This window comes from Galeopterus variegatus, unplaced genomic scaffold (genome assembly GCF_000696425.1).
Source record: "Galeopterus variegatus unplaced genomic scaffold, G_variegatus-3.0.2 Scaffold915, whole genome shotgun sequence".
NCBI classification, from domain to species: domain Eukaryota; kingdom Metazoa; phylum Chordata; class Mammalia; order Dermoptera; family Cynocephalidae; genus Galeopterus; species Galeopterus variegatus.
Genome location: NW_007727026.1, coordinates 323,839 through 339,978, shown reverse-complemented (window position 1 = coordinate 339,978; position 16,140 = coordinate 323,839). Strand labels below are relative to the sequence as shown.

At 36.8% G+C, this 16,140-nt stretch overlaps 1 protein-coding gene across 1 annotated transcript in view; it reads right to left on the bottom strand.

The window, feature by feature from the left end:
* HEATR1 (HEAT repeat containing 1) overlaps positions 1 to 15,815 on the bottom strand; it is a 48,130-nt gene extending 32,315 nt beyond the window's left edge. The window contains exons 1-14 of the mRNA XM_008573418.1: positions 15,755 to 15,815; positions 15,383 to 15,556; positions 14,596 to 14,812; positions 12,285 to 12,426; positions 10,693 to 10,794; positions 9,968 to 10,108; positions 8,946 to 9,157; positions 8,655 to 8,788; positions 7,096 to 7,198; positions 6,020 to 6,130; positions 5,476 to 5,593; positions 4,418 to 4,522; positions 1,147 to 1,242; positions 606 to 694 (exon numbers count right to left, since the gene is read on the bottom strand). Coding sequence (XP_008571640.1) covers positions 606 to 694; positions 1,147 to 1,242; positions 4,418 to 4,522; positions 5,476 to 5,593; positions 6,020 to 6,130; positions 7,096 to 7,198; positions 8,655 to 8,788; positions 8,946 to 9,157; positions 9,968 to 10,108; positions 10,693 to 10,794; positions 12,285 to 12,426; positions 14,596 to 14,812; positions 15,383 to 15,524 — 1,712 coding nt within the window. The 5' untranslated portion in view covers positions 15,525 to 15,556; positions 15,755 to 15,815. The remainder of the gene's footprint in view (positions 1 to 605; positions 695 to 1,146; positions 1,243 to 4,417; positions 4,523 to 5,475; positions 5,594 to 6,019; positions 6,131 to 7,095; positions 7,199 to 8,654; positions 8,789 to 8,945; positions 9,158 to 9,967; positions 10,109 to 10,692; positions 10,795 to 12,284; positions 12,427 to 14,595; positions 14,813 to 15,382; positions 15,557 to 15,754) is intronic.
* Between the last annotated feature and the right edge of the window lie 325 nt (positions 15,816 to 16,140).

The following is a 16,140-nucleotide window of genomic DNA, read 5'->3' as shown; positions in this document are numbered from 1 at the left end:
GCCTTTTTTTTTTTTTTTTTTTTTTTTGTCTTTTTCCATGTCCGGCAACGGATCGCAACCCTCAGTGTTGCCCCCGTACCGGACCGGGGACCGGCAACGGGATTGCAACCCTCGGTGTTGCTCCCGCGCCTCGCTCAGCCAGTGAGCGGGAACCGGTCTGTATGTGGGATCCGAACCCTCGGGCGGGAGCGCCGCCGCGCTTCCCAAGCGGCGCACTATCCAGTGCGCCACCGGGCCGGCCCTTCTTTTCGCATTTTAAGAAAAATTTCAAACACATAAAATAATATAATGAAGACAGACAAACCCAAATTAATTAGCTTTGTAAGGCAAGAAAAAATTCATTAAGATCTGTTCTACTAGGTGATGGATATGCTATCTAACCTAAGTGAGTTACTGCATAATGCCTGCATATATGTATTGAAACAATACACTGTACCCCACAAATACATACAATTAAATTTTTTAAAAAATCTGTTCTACTACACCATGACCAAAGGGTCACATAACTAAATTATAAGTTCCAAAAATCATTAAAAAAAAAAAATTAATGTGAACTTGACACGAGAACTTTATCAGTTCAAAAGCGCATGAGAAAAAATACATACCATTCTCTATTCTTTGAAAAGTCTTCTCTTTGAAAGAGATTCAGAAGATTTGAAATAGTCACTTCTGAACTAAAGTGCTGTTTAAAAATCTAAAGGGAAAAAAGAGTTAATTTTTATTTCTTTAAAGTATACATGCTGCTTTTTAAATAAACTTTAAAAAATAATGAATTATAAAGAATTTCTCCCAAGAATCTTAGTATAACTTTTAAGTTTTATGCTCAATTTCTCACAAGTTGCAGTCATGAGACAATTTCTATGGTCCAACTTATTTGCTATTGATAAAAATATATTAAAAGCAATATAAAAATTCACAAAGCATTTTTGCATTTTGAAGAACTTCCATATATATCAAATTGTACAGTCTAATTACTCCTATGAGCTTCTCTTAACCAGACTTAAGTCTGTGCTCACAAGAGGACAAATTTATAATGGAAAAATAATTTCTAGATATATTTCTAACTAGAGCAGAGAATTATGTGAGAAGGGCAAGAAAATACTTATGACCAAAATGTATATCTCAATGAACAACAAATTCACTCACCTGAAAAGCACTTAGAGCTGACACAATGACGTCTACATTATCATCACCTAATCGGGTCAAAATAGCTTCTTTTATGAAAGACTCATCAATACCCTCCTGGGCAATAGGAAAAAAAATTAATTTAACTGTTGCTAAAAATCTCTTAAGACTTTGTGCTAAAAAGGAAGCATAGTTTTACGAAAGCATTCCAGAATACCAGTCAAGGAACACAGGCTCTGTTCTGGATTAGAATTCAAACACTCTAGAACTAGAAAATCTCTAAAGGGCCTTTTGAGATTAATAATTGTTTGTTACAAACTTTTTTAGTTTCCAGTGATATATATTAAGGTGCTCGTCTTGTTAAAATGAGAGCCCAGACATTGACAGAGCATAGACTAAAGAACAAAAATGTCTTGGTTAAAATCCTAGTTCTACTACTTGCTAGCTGTGTGACCTTTGGCAAGTTACTTAACCTTTCTGGGCCTCATCATTTTCATCTACAAAACAGGGCTATTAATAATGACACCTACCTCAAAGCGTTGTTAGAGAATAAAAAAAAAATGTCAGTGCTTAATACAGCACTTTACACATAATAAGTACTATTAAAAGTTAGCTATTATTATTATTTAGATTTTTACAAAGATAAGGACAGGCACTGTAAAGCCAGTCTGCCAAAAACAGAGATCTAAGAAATACAAGCATCAACAGTCAGCCCTCCATATCCTCGAGTTCAACATATGCAGATTCAATCAACTGCAGAGCAAAAATATTCGGAAGAGGGTTCCGATCCCTATATAGGGATGGCCAGTTAGCTCACTTGGGAGAGCGTGGTGCTGACAACACCAAGTCAAGGGTTAAGATCCCCTTACCGGTCACCTTTAAAAAAAAAATATTCGGAAGAAAAGAACAATAAAAAATAACAATACAACAGCAAAAAATAATGCAAATTTTAAAAAAATACAGTACAACTATTTACATAGCATTTACATTGTATTAGGTATTATAAGTAATCTAGAGATACTTTAAAGTATCTGGGAGGATGTGTGTAAGTTACATGCAAATACTACGCCATTTTATATCTGGGACTTGAGCATCTACAGACTCTGGTATCCGTGAGGGGTCCTGGAACAATCCCCTGAGGATACTGAGAGAGGACTGCACTCACTCACAGTAACAGAAAACTAAGACTGCTAATCAACCTGAACATGAACAAAAGTTTATGGAAGATTCACATTATTATTTAGTGCTATTTTTGCAAAAACTTTTTGAAGTACCCTCATATACACCTACCTGTACCTGGTGGGGAAAGAAACAACTAAAAAACTTTATAAAAAATAGGCTGGCCAGTTGCTCAGTTGGTTAGAGTGTGCTGTTATAACACCAAGGTCAAGGGCTCGGACCCACCAGATGCCAAAAAGAGTCATTCTGTTGGGAGAAAAACTAAATCCCTGGAATTCACAAAAATTAAGTCAAAGTTTTACGTGTCAAATACCACCAAAATTTCCTCAAGAGCTACTTATTAGCAGCCATATTAATCTCAATCTAGAATTCTAGTATAGAAGCTATGTCCTGTCATTGATGGAGAAGGGAAAGCGAAATGCGGCATACACAGAAGGACCTTAACTGCAATTGCAATAGTCAAAGCCTGTAAGCTGAAGGTACACAGTGCCCATCACTGAAAAACTAACCAAAGCCAGAGAAAAGGGGAGGAAGCAATTAAGAGTAAAAGAAGAAAGGACGAGCAGAGCTTCAGGAATATTAGAGGATTCCAGGAATTCTTTATTTTTTCAGGATAATTAGCATATTCAACATTACACAATGTCATTATTTTTTGTGGCCCTTTACCCATTTCTCGCTAACCTCTTCTCCCCTCTCCCTTTCCCACCTCTAGTAGCTTGTTTTGTTTCCCTTTTATTCTAGACACCGAAATCTTCCTATTACAACAAAGACCAGTATTCATTGAGTTTAATTACTTACCGAATCAGTAAGAAAAATCTATCAGCATTTGTGAAAGAACCACAATTAATGACAAATCAGAAATGAATCAAATAAAGCAACATTTTCCAAACTTCAGCATTACATCAATCATATTTAAAGAAACATTTTTACAGATCCAAATGTTGCTTTAAATTATTTGTTACTTATATATCTATTTTTAAAGTGATATGTAAGTATAACTCCTTAAAATATAGATGATATAAAATATAAAAAATATTTTTAAAAATCTGCAAGGCAAATGAAAAACCCTACAAAACCAATAAAATACATATTAAGACAGATTGAATGTGATAATTGTGATTAGCTAAAATTAAATTCTACTTACAATATGAATCTGGTTCTAACTGCTATGACACAAATTCTAGAGTTCAGCATGTTTATACTGCCATATTCTGTAGGAAAAGTAAACTTTGCTACCACTCTTCTCTATTCCATAAATTTTCAAATATACAAATCATGGTATTTGATTTTAAATATTACACAGATGAAACATTCCTATTTTAATTACAGTAACTATACTAAAATGTATATTCAATTAGCACTTCACATCCATGATTTGAAGGCTAAAAAAATAATGAGTCCATTTAAAACAAGCTAAAGAAAAATTTTAAGAAAATAATATTATCAGTGGTAAGCTAATGTAGCAAAAATTGTGCAGTTATTGTCTGAATGACCGAAATTTGGAAAATGCTGTTCTACTTGAATCACTGCAAAGTGTTCATACCGATGCCTTTTGGTATATATGTGTTATTTATCAATTAAATCAGCCTCTGTACTTATTGTCTGGAGCCACAAAAATTTTAAACACAAATGCAACTGCAGACACTGAAATTATGGAACAGTGTTCAAAAGTTATCATTCAGATGTCCCAAATTAAAATTAATATAAAATTAATATATAATTATATATAACTGAGACTATACATATAATTTCATACATATAATTAAGACATATATAAAATTAAGACTATCAAAATTAAATTTCAAGACTAAAAAATTCTCGGATAATTATAAGCCTCTGTGAATTGGTCTATAAATTCTAGTTTAAAAAACAATGAAGCTAACCTCAGAATCTACAATGCGATTACATATGAAAACAGTTGTTAGGTTATTGTTAAAATGGTGCCTACTGCCATATACAGTCCTAAATCTTGGTCCAAAGAACTTTCATCTGCTTTATTCAGTTTAGCTCTATAATTACACATTGATTCTAAATAGCAACTTCAATTTCTTATTCTAGAATTACACTGTTCATCATAGGGGAAAAAAAATCACAAACGAAATGAGACACAAACCTTTGATGTTTTCATATTTTTCAGATGATTAACGGCCAGAAGTCTCACGGGAGCAAGTGTATGATTCAGACTGAGCATCAAAGAGGTATCAGAATCTGCTAAAAACTAGAAGGTTCAACCTAATTATCAAATGATTTCACTTATCTTAAGAATAAAAGTCAGATAAAACTACCCCAGTTGCTCACCATATTCAGTAACAACCATCTAACTACAGAAACTCAGAAGTAAAGCAAAATCTTTGTCTCCAGAACATGAAATGAGTTACAACAGATGAAAAAGTTTCTATTGCTATTGGTGTGATTTTGTGTATGTTCGTGTCTATGTGTAGGTTTAATTTAGTGAAGTAATCCTATGAATCTGTATTCCTTGTGCATATTTGATTCCAAAGTGAAAAGCACCTATGCAACTCAACTAAATGATAGAACAGTGACTCTCAAATCAGTTCACTCATATAATTAGACTAAGAAAAAAGTCTATCTATCAACCTAAGATTTGGAAATATAACACAATTAAAAATGAAAGTCTAATTATGGAAGAGAGAAACTCAAACAATCATATTTCCCTTCATAACATCTGTTTTCCAGACTAATCACAAAAACTTCTGCTTAAATATCTAACTTCTAGTATAAAGATTTAGGGTTGAATCACTAGAGAACTTTCTGAAGTTTTAACACAATCATGAAATAGATTCCCCCTCCCTTTTTCTAGCCAATAATTTAAAGAGCCAGTGGGGAGAAAGAAAGAACGCTGAGATCTATGAGAGGCCACCCTTTGGTGACTGTTAATGAACACTGTGCATACAATTCTGTAACAACACTTTTCCTGAAATAAGTATCACATTCACAGTTATTTAAAAATTACTGTACTTTTTCTTCAATGATTTTGATTCTTGCCTCAGAGCCTTACTTCAGGTAACTAGGCAAACTGTATAAAGTCTTATTTCTCTGTGAAATTTTCCAAAGAGGTGAGGAAAGTAGCAAATTTCCTTCTGGAGCTCTTCAAATATCCACACGATGTACCCCTAATCATCACGATTCCTCCAGAGAAGGATAACGTACCTGATACTTTCCACCACTTGTAGAAAGAGAAATAAACTGGTGAAAAAGTTCTTGCTGTTTTAGATCTGTAATTTCTTTTAGGTGTTCCTCTAATACAAGATCTAATGTTCTGGGGTATCTGGGAAGAAATGAAGGTGTTAATCTATTATTCTAAATAAAGCTATTAACCACACAGGCCATACATGCATAATGGAAAGACATGAAATATGTTTTAAAAAATCACTGAGATTGAGATTTAAATTTTAACAAATAGTACACACAAAACTAAATTATATTGATCAATCTTGTTACTATGACTACTACAACAACAAAAAGTCTCCATATTAAAAAAGTTTTACTCTCTCCAGTCCCCACACAACCCCTATTTCCTCTTATATTTCAAATATATTTAAATCCTATACTCATCCCTTTTTGAAGACGAAAAAAAAAAAGAAAAGGACAGTTTCTTTACAATTCACTATATTAAGATGTGACTTGTGAATTGCATCTTTAAAGAACAGGAGGTACACGTTAAGAGAAGAACACAGGTGCACACACAGCTTACTTGCTTTCTAAAAGTCTGATGAGTGGAAGAAACTGTTCATTAAGTAAAGATACTTTATCAGAATCAATTTCTTCCTGTGAAGTATATGAAATATACTTTTCAAAAAGAAGGCTGCAAAAGAAAACAAACAGCAGACACGAGAGTTAATTAATATGTACTGAGTAACTACTATGTTCTAGATGCTTTAAAAATACTATCTCTTGACGTCAAACCTCTACAAAATAGAAACTATAATACTTATTTATTTTACAGATAAAGAAACCAGGACGTAAGAAGTCTTCCCATTTGCCTGAGGTCAAATGAGAACAGCAACAAAAGCCAACCCTTAGCAAGCCCTTGTGTGCCACAAAGAGCAGAGTGGGATTCTAAATTTTAAGTCTCAGTCTGATTCCAGAGCCCTAGCTCTCAATGGCATTTCAAGTGTATGTGCTCATTTAATTCACAAACCAACCCTCCGAGCAAGGGGCACGAAGGCTGCACACCAGCAGGCAGGCACCCGCTCAGTGTTACAGTGTCAAAAGCAGACCCAGGAAGTCTGACCTGCACAACTTACTACTCTAATGGAAGTGGTGGAAGCAGAATTCAGACCTATGTGTGACTGCAATACCTATATCCTTTTCAGTGTATCAAGCATCAAGCTGCCCTTTAAGAAAAAAGCCAGATTGAACTATCTTTACAGAAAAGGAAGAAATAGTCTTTACTCCACGCCTACCCTCAATGTTAAGTTTCTAACTGATAAGTACTTAATATCAACTATGATGTATTGGTTCAGGCATTATGGTCCTTTTATTAACAGAAAGCTTTAAACAGCCACAATTACATTGAGTTATAACCCAAATTTAGCGTAACCATTAACTTTCCACTTTCTTCTATAAACACTAAAGACAAGCAAGAAAAACTACTTTGGCTTTTTAGGCTGTCACAATGATTGGATTCAGCGCTTATAATTAATAAAAGGATCTTGACAAAGCATGACACACATTAAAAAGGAATACCAGACAACTGCTAACCAACCCTGAAAAGTACACAGAGCCACGAAAGTGTAAATCAAAAGCACGTGCACGACCACAGCTTACCTTGCCAGCAAGCGGTCCAAGCCGCTCTTCAGCGATATTCTTGTGAGTACAGCTTCCAAGTGTTTCTTGTACATTTGACCATCCATCCCTTCGGTTTCTTCTCCTTCATACGCAACAAATTAAAATTGAATTGAGGAAAATTTTTCTGCACACTCACATTATTAAATTTACTTAGAGCAGAAAATCTTTCTAGGAATAATTTTAAAATGCATATGTCCATTTCCACCTTTTTATCTGTTTTCAAAAGTGTATTTTACCTCTTTAATCATTTATATTTTTCACAACATTTTTATATACCTTGCCCTCTTTTATCCTTTACCTGAAATTCTCTATATTTTTAACAAATACTATCATATTTATATCAATAATGAAAAAGTATAAAACTTAAGTAGACTTTGCCCAAGTCACATTATAAGTTATTACTGAAGTTGAGCCACAAACCTAGACCTTAATAAACTATTTCTGAAAACAGGCTACACTTTCATGTCAAGACCTCTTTACTGAACTAAGAGCTGTCATCTTCTTGTCCTGATTTACCGTAAACGTATGAGTCTGCTGTTAGTCCCTGCCTTCAAACATTTTTATATACCTTGCCCTCTTTTATCCTTTACCTGAAATTCTCTATATTTTTAACAAATACTATCATATTTATATCAATAATGGAAAAGTATAAAAGTTAAGTAGACTTTCCCCAAGTCACATTATAAGTTATTACTGAAGTTGAGCCACAAACCTAGATCTTAATAAACTATTTCTGAAAACAGGCTACACTTTCATGTCAAGACCTCTTTGCTGAACTAAGAGTTGTCATCTTCTTGTCCTGATTTACCGTAAACGTATGAGTCTGCTGTTAGTCCCTGCCTTCAAAGCCTGGGACCACATCACTCATCACTATGAGAACAGACAGAAGCCTGGGACCACATCACTCATCACTATGAGAACAGACAGAACGCACTTGCACTCATGGCAGGCATTTTTCTGAACCGCATGTTGGAACCAAGGTTTGGTCATATGTAAACCTTATCTTCTAATAGACTGACACAGTTTTAGAGATGTCTTTCTTAGCGTTCTGCAAGTAGCAATAGGACCAAGTATTTCTTCCTTGTCTTTCTGTATTAATTGAAGGATAAAAACAAACAATGCAAATAATCATTTTCTAATTAATTTTTTGGCTTTGTTTTATAACTTTTTTTGGCAACTGGGTATTTACTGTAAACTTCACTCAAGTTCATTAAATTCCTAAATGTGAAGGAAAAGGTTTACTCAGTAGTATATTTTACAACAAACCCAGTGTTATTCATGTACAGACTGTTTAAGAAAACAGATTTTAAAAAGAACAGAATTCTGAGAAATCACTCAAGGAAGAAGGATCTCTCTTGAACCAACCTGCTCCCTGCCCCAAATGTATCTCACTTAAGAAAAATAGACTGGCTACACAAAAACATTTGAACAGCAGAGATTTCAAATATTTTAAAGCTGTTAACCAGGGTATGGTTCCTATTTTAAGAGGATCAGATCTTAGAATGCAAGTTTCTGTACAAAAATGCAAAACCACACACCTGACACGTGATGAATGACGGCAGCAACCAGACGGGGAAGCATGTAACGCAGAAGAGGACTGACGTCATATGTCTCAGAAATGCCGTGAAGTATTGTAATAAGATCGGGAACATCACACAGGTGAGTAAACGGCCTTCGAAGAAGCAAGCACATATGATGTTGACTTTACAAGTCAGACAACAAACAGCAATATAAAAAAAAATAGTATGTCACCTATCTTACAAAAAAATTATTCAAAATAATCTCATTCGCCTCTAACTAGCATCATTTCCCAATTCAATCGTACATACTTTTTCCCAAGGCTCTCAGGCTTCTGTCTCTGCAGGAGCACTATCAAGGAACCTAATCCTTCCTTGATCAAAGAGGGAATCTTGGTCAATGTTTTGATGATCTGTGATGCCAATGAATTAACAACGGTATCTTCCATTGTCACTTTCACAGAAATCTGACATATTATCATGTACGTTGCAGCTCTGTAATCTGGCAAAGATGATTTCAATCCCTAAATATTTTTTAAAATACAAGTAAAAATGATAAATTGTATTAATTTCTTCTACTTAAAATGTTACTTTACCCCGAGGAACTAGAAATGTCCTAAGTTAGAGATTAACGCAACCTAACGCACACTGAGAAGCAGCCAGTCTTCAGAAGTAGAAAATGAAGGTGTTGACCCCTTTTCCTGAGTGGACACGGAGATGAGACAAGTCTCTTGGATGAGAGGAGGGATCTAAGAAAGTCTCAAATATCCACCGCCCGTCCTAACAGGAGCCAACAAGCTCTTCTTTCGTATGCAAACACCTATCAGTGGATGGGAAACCTTTCAATCAGATCACCGCCAGACATAAAACCGTATCTGATTGAAGACAATAGTTTGGGACACTGATAGGAAGCGAAAGGCAGTACCTCCATGGGGCATCTGGGAAGGCGGCAGGCAACAAGGCACGTGGGAAGAAGAAACACCGAGAAGCAGAGGCCAATGCAAAAAGAATGCTAAGAGGCTGCCGAGCCTTGAGGAAACTGCCTACTCCATTCTCTTTCCAGCGAGGTAAAATGACAGCGAAGAAAACAGATCTGGGAAAGAGTGGCGGGGTCAGATAGCCAACATTTATTCTCAGAGTCCTGGTTAAAGGTCCCTCTCTGATGTATTTTTAAGACTAAAAAAGTCATAATTTTTTTTACCTAAAGATTAAATCTCATCAACCATCTGAAATACACTATCAATTTAAAGACATTTACATCTAAATGAAATTTTCAAAGTAAGAAAAGCCCTTATAGTACAAAATAATCCACTTTATACATCAGCAGAGCCAACCTTCTGGATATATGGAAATAGTTTGGCGACTATGTTGTCCGATATGTGCTCCGCAGCCACTAGAGCAGACACGATGGTAGTAGCATAGAAAGCCAAGAGCACCCGCAACTGAGCCGAGCTTCCTGGATACTCAGCAAAAACCTGGAACAGGGAACACAAACCAAACACATTTAACAGTGAAAGACCAATTAGATAAAAATATTTATATACAGCTCTCCTGAGCTACTTCAGGCTTTGACATTTTAATTTTTACCATAAGGAATATAGAATTAAATACACAATATAACAAGAACGAATTGCCTAACAATCTACTTGACGTTTTTAGATTGTATCTTTGTTTAAATAGTCACTGTAACTAGAATTTGGCAAGGGATTGACTAATATATTTTTGTACAAAAACACCTTTCATGAGAAAAGACTGATCCTCCAGCTGCTTGCCTAACAATCTACTTGACGTTTTTAGATTGTATCTTTGTTTAAATAGTCACTGTAACTAGAATTTGGCAAGGAATTGACTAATATATTTTTGTACAAAAACACCTTTCATGAGAAAAGACTGATCCTCCAGCTGCTCTTACTCGAAAACCACAAATAATTTAACAAAAGAAATTTCTTCAAAGTATCATTGCTATTAGGAAAGGCTTTAGTATGTTTTCTTCATTCAGAGCAAACAATCTTTTCAATGAAATTATACATGTACATTCACAAAACAACATACTACTCACCTTCACAGATTTCATCACCAGACTACAAATGAAATCCATGAATCCAAGATCTTTGTAGCAGTGGGTAATCAAAGTTCCTTTAGCTAAGGGCACTCCAGATTGCTGTTATTAACAGAAAGAACAAACTATCAATTGATCGTTATTTTAAAGTACCCACCCTAGTAACATTTTCACACTGCTGCAGTTCATAAATACAAGATATAATCCTTCCTTATAATTGGCTGTGGTGATGAAATTAACACATAAAGTCTTGGAATCTTTACAAACTCAAGAGATCAGCAATGCGGGGGGAGGTACTCAGTGAAAAACGCTTATCATGCGTCGTGTTTTGATATGTGTTTATCTAAACCTGGATTCTCTAGATTCTGAGTAGTTCTACTGGTTAGATTTGGGTTTTCAGCCAATGTGATACTTTTTTAAAACTGCTTTACAATAACACTAATAACAGAATTAGACCAGGAACTCGGCCAACGGATACCACTGTCCCCACCACATAGTATTGCACATGGTTATGTCTTAGGTGCTCAATAAATATTGAATACATCAACAAAATGAGAATTAGAGGTGAACTTTAATAGGCAGGTGAGGTTTGGACACTTGGAATAAGAGTGTCCAGGGAGCAGCAGTGTCTATGTGCAGACCAGGGGAAAATGACCTTGATGCTACAAGCAGAGTGAATGTTGGGAACAGCAGTTTGATAAGAAGCCTTTCCACAGGTTGGCCTTGAACATTTTTTAGTTCAAGTGCCTTACATCCCAGATTCGTAAACTCTCCTCCTCATTTAAAGTTCCCCACTCCTTCCTTCTTACTCATCCCAATCGCTGACCTTGCTATCACCATCCGTTAACGCTCTGCACAGCCCCACCCCCTGTGAGCCTCCTTCCATCCCCATTTGTCCTCCTCCCAGAAGGGGTCGCCATGCAGAGCATGCAGTTCCTGCTAACAACACACATCTACTTTCCTTTAGTACATGCTGCAACAAAGCACTAGTGGCAAGTCAGGGGTTTCACCACAATAGTGCACCATCTGATTTACCGAGACCCTTCCAGTTAGGCACCCATCCTTCTATTCACCTGTAAATTAATTCTTAGCATCTTCTCCACAACTTTAATAATTTCCTGAAGCTCTTCAGGTTATTCTCATCCCTTTAATTTTTGTAAGTATTTTCTGCCTTTCTTCACCTCCAACTTTTTTAAAGCTCTTCAGTTCCAAAATTTAAAATGTCAAATACCATGGTATAGTGAAGACACAGACTTTAGAATCAGAATGGGATTCAAATTCCAAATATGCCCCTTTATAGTTATGTGAACTTTGGCATGTAATTTAATTTTTGGAGCCTATCCTCATCCATAAAAATGGAGTTTTGTGAGAATCCAATATAATATAAATTGCCTGGCCTCATGTCAGGTACTAAATAAAAGCTAGATAATATTAGATAATATTAATAACTGTTTCAACTGGAAGTTAGGAATAAAAGTGATGGAGTTAATATTTGGACTATCCCTAGGAGCACTAATGACTTTATTTTTTCAAAATTACATCCCTTAATCAAGACTTGTAATAATTAAAAACATGTCACTCAACAACCATACCTTAACTGGTAACAACCAGAACCATTTGTGCTTTGAACTATTAATTTTTAGAAGCTGTATAACCCGCACAAATATTCTTGTCTCGTGGTATGGCAGAACACAAGCAATGAGACTATCTTCATTATAAAGATGGATATGAAACCTGGGAAAAAAAGCAAACAATTCAAATTGACACAAAACTTATAGCACCTATCTCCTTACATGCACAAATTACATATCAATGAGCTAAAAGTACCTAGAATGAATATCAGTAAAACCACCATGTCACCACAATCATCATACAGGGCACTTAAATGATAAGCCCTCTATTTTGCATTCTAGTTCACCTGAACATGGTTCTGCCAATTCTTTTCTTTTTTTTTCCATTTTTAAAATATTTATTTGAACATACTGGTGGGGTACAGTGTGATTTTTCTATACGTGCATATACTGTACATTGATTATCTTAGAGTAGATAGCACAGCTCTGTACCTGTTAATCCATCACTTCCCCTCCAGACCCCTCCCCTTCTGGCCTCTGGTAACCATTATTCTACTCTCTACTTCTATGAGAACCACTTTTTAAAAAAAAATTAGATTCATATACGAGATCACGTGGTATCTGTCTTTCTGTGCCTGGCTTATTTCACTTAACATGATGGTCTCTAGTTCCATCTGTGTTGCTCCAAACTGCCAATTCTCATGCAGCAATAGTTTTGAATATTCAATATCAAACTTTATGTCCCATTCACTTTCTGTCAACTTTTTAAAAAACCTATTCTTATATTAACATAAGGGGGATCACTGAGTCATATCTACATAAAAGCAACTGGCCAAGCAGGTGGCAAAGCTCAGGTTCTCTCCATACTCAAAGTCACCTTCCACAGTTTTCTTAACTACGTTACTTCTAAAACCAAAAGACTAGTTAAAAAGAAAGTCATATTACATCCCTTGGATAAAAAAAATTAACAATCACAACAATATGTAATTTGTATCAGTCCCTGTACCCTAACATAAGATAGATTCATTGTCAGATACATTAAATCCTTCCCAGTTTTCAAGGCCTTGCTCAGATGCCTCCTCTTTCAAGATGCTTTTCCTAATTTTCATTCAGCCAGTTGAGCCCTCTTAGGTTTATCTAAACTCTTCTATCCTTTTACATGTACTTACCTTATAGTACCATACCACTCTGCCTTTTGTTAGTTTTATACAAGGCTTTACTGCTAGCCAAGACGTTACTTCTCTGTGAAGCTTTCCTCAACTACTCCAGGCCACACTACATCCCCAAAACTTTGCGTAAACTTCTATTATGGCATTTATTTCAAAACAGTAACCAAGGGCAAACCTACTCATCCATATATCAAACCCAGTCTTTGCTGAATAAATACAATCAAATGCAAAAAGTACCCCTTACATTAATGATCTATTTGGGGAAAATTACCAGCTAGACAACAGAGGGAAATATCACAAACTTTTGAACGATCTTTTTTGTCTGATGAGTCTAATGTTCTGATAGTCAGAAGACCCAAGTTAAAGATTGTTTTCTCAGTGACTCACTTGCTTCCTGAAAGGAAATCACCACACCCCCATGTCTCCAATTAATGAAATGGAAATCTTTCTACTTTTAAAACATGTATATTGAAAGAATAAACAAAAATGTGTAAGCTGTGATGTGATGCCAATAAGTGAGAAAATAAACTAAGTAAACTTACTCAGATAATTTCCAAAGTGGCTGAAAGAGCTAACCTTGGAAACAAACTTCAGTTGTGTCCCAGCTCAGCCAATTACTTGTGTGACTCAGGCAACTTAACCCTTTTAAGCCTCAGTTTTTTGCAACTGTCAAATGGGTATAATACAAGTATCTCCCCATAGGAATGTTGTGAGAATTAAGTGAGATAACACACGTAAAATGCTTACCACAGGGCCTGGTGAGTAAATGCTCAACATACATTAGTTATTACCATTTTTCTTAGGCTATGGTATTTTAGAGGATACTGCTACCTTTTCCCAAAACCACTGCTGTTATTTTGGCAAGAAAGAAGTTGAATACCCACTGTCCCAAGTGTGCAGGAACAATCTAATGGCAAACTAATAAGAGCTCCTTAGAACTAATGAGGTAAGAACATCTACTCAATATCTTCAGTGGTACTATTCACCATCAACGAACACGAATTTAAAAGCAGAAGAGCATGCTTATCTCATGTAAGACATCTTATTAATTTCTTAATATACATAATTTTTCAGCTTTAACTGGATAAGTGTTTTCAACTACTTAATTTTACAAAAGAGCAAAGTGGATAGCCCATAGTTATTTTTGTGATTCCATTAGCTACCTGTGAATCAACCACTCCAGACATTTCTGTGCTGGCTTAAGCAGGAAGTAAGGTGATAAGTGAATAAGGAATAATGAAAGGTTTTCATCCAGCTGTTTGTTCACTGCTTTGGTCTGAACGCTGCGCTCCAAGGTTTTTGCTAGCTGGCTGAACAACGGTGCTTCAAACTGCTCAAAGGAAGGATCAATTGCAAGCAACTCTTCAAGTCCTGTGCATCCTAGAAAAAAAGACAGTTTATTTAACAATTCCTTGCAAGCAAATTCATACCACTCCTCTTTTACAGTTTTACTTACCCCTAAAAGTTTCTGAATTCTTTTAGCATGTAATATACAGCTCCAAACACAGAATTCTAGTTTTCACCGTATAGAATCAATGTTATCTCATCAGCTAGGAGAACAGAACGCACTTCGTGGAAGAAGCCATTTCTTCTTGTTTTATCTCCATATTTTTGATATCCCTACAATAACTAGGCAGCCCTCTGGGAAGATCCCTCCTCCACCGCAACCACTGCCTCCGTCCTCTTTCAGCTGTCCTTCCTTTCTCCATACGAGTATTAGTTGCCCTCCCTGACGAAGTCCCTTCGTCTGGGTAACTTAGATGCCACTACCTATATGCATTTCAAGCATGTAGCACGTGGCTATGTTATTCTCTTTCTCTTACTAACGCAAGTCGACAAGTTAAAAAAAAATGCTAAGGAAAGGGGGTGGGGAGCAGAAGAGGAAAGAAAATGAAACCACATTCAGTAAACAAATGTTTCAAAGCTTTTCCAAGTTAATGGGCAGCTCACCGATGGCAAAGGCGGTGTCCCTGTCGATGGTGGCCGCTTCCTTGGGGTCAAACAGCAGAGAAGCAACTTCATGTCTGGATAAGAGGCTGGGATCACTCTGGGGGAGGGCGAGTCGCTGCAGCTGCTGGGCTAAGGACGTCATCTTTCACGCCAGCGGATTTCTAAAGACACAGGCTGAGAAACATACCCACCGTGAGAGGGTCTCGACGAAGCTCCAAGAGCGTGGCCGCCCCACGGGTTCTCCCACTCAGCAGACACCCGGACAACCCGCGGACGCCTCACCCTCCCTCGGTAGAGCGCCCCAGTCCGCGGCCACACCGAGCGGCTCGGTGCTCCTCGTCACCCGGAGCTCGGAATTAAGGGAGGACTTACGAGCCGACAACTCTTCACGGCAGCTCCCACATGGTACCAAGCCGTCCAGCCCTGTCCCGGAAACCAAAAGCATGCCTCCCAACAGCTTCCGGTTCCAGGCCCTACGGCAAGAGAAGAGGTACAAGCTCGCCGGAAATGCGACAGTAGTCCCGCCTCCAGAGACGAAGTTCCGCCTCCCACCCTCCTCTCGAGACGAAGCCTCGCCCCCTCCCCGGAAATGAATACAGATCATTGACCATTCCTTTACGCCAGGCTGGGGATATGGTGGTGAACAGGAGACTGAGGTCTTTGCTTTTCTGGAACTTGCATCCCACTGGAAAGAGACAGGCAATACACAGAAAAGCCAGACAACAATCAGATAATGTGATAAGTGCTCTGATGACAAT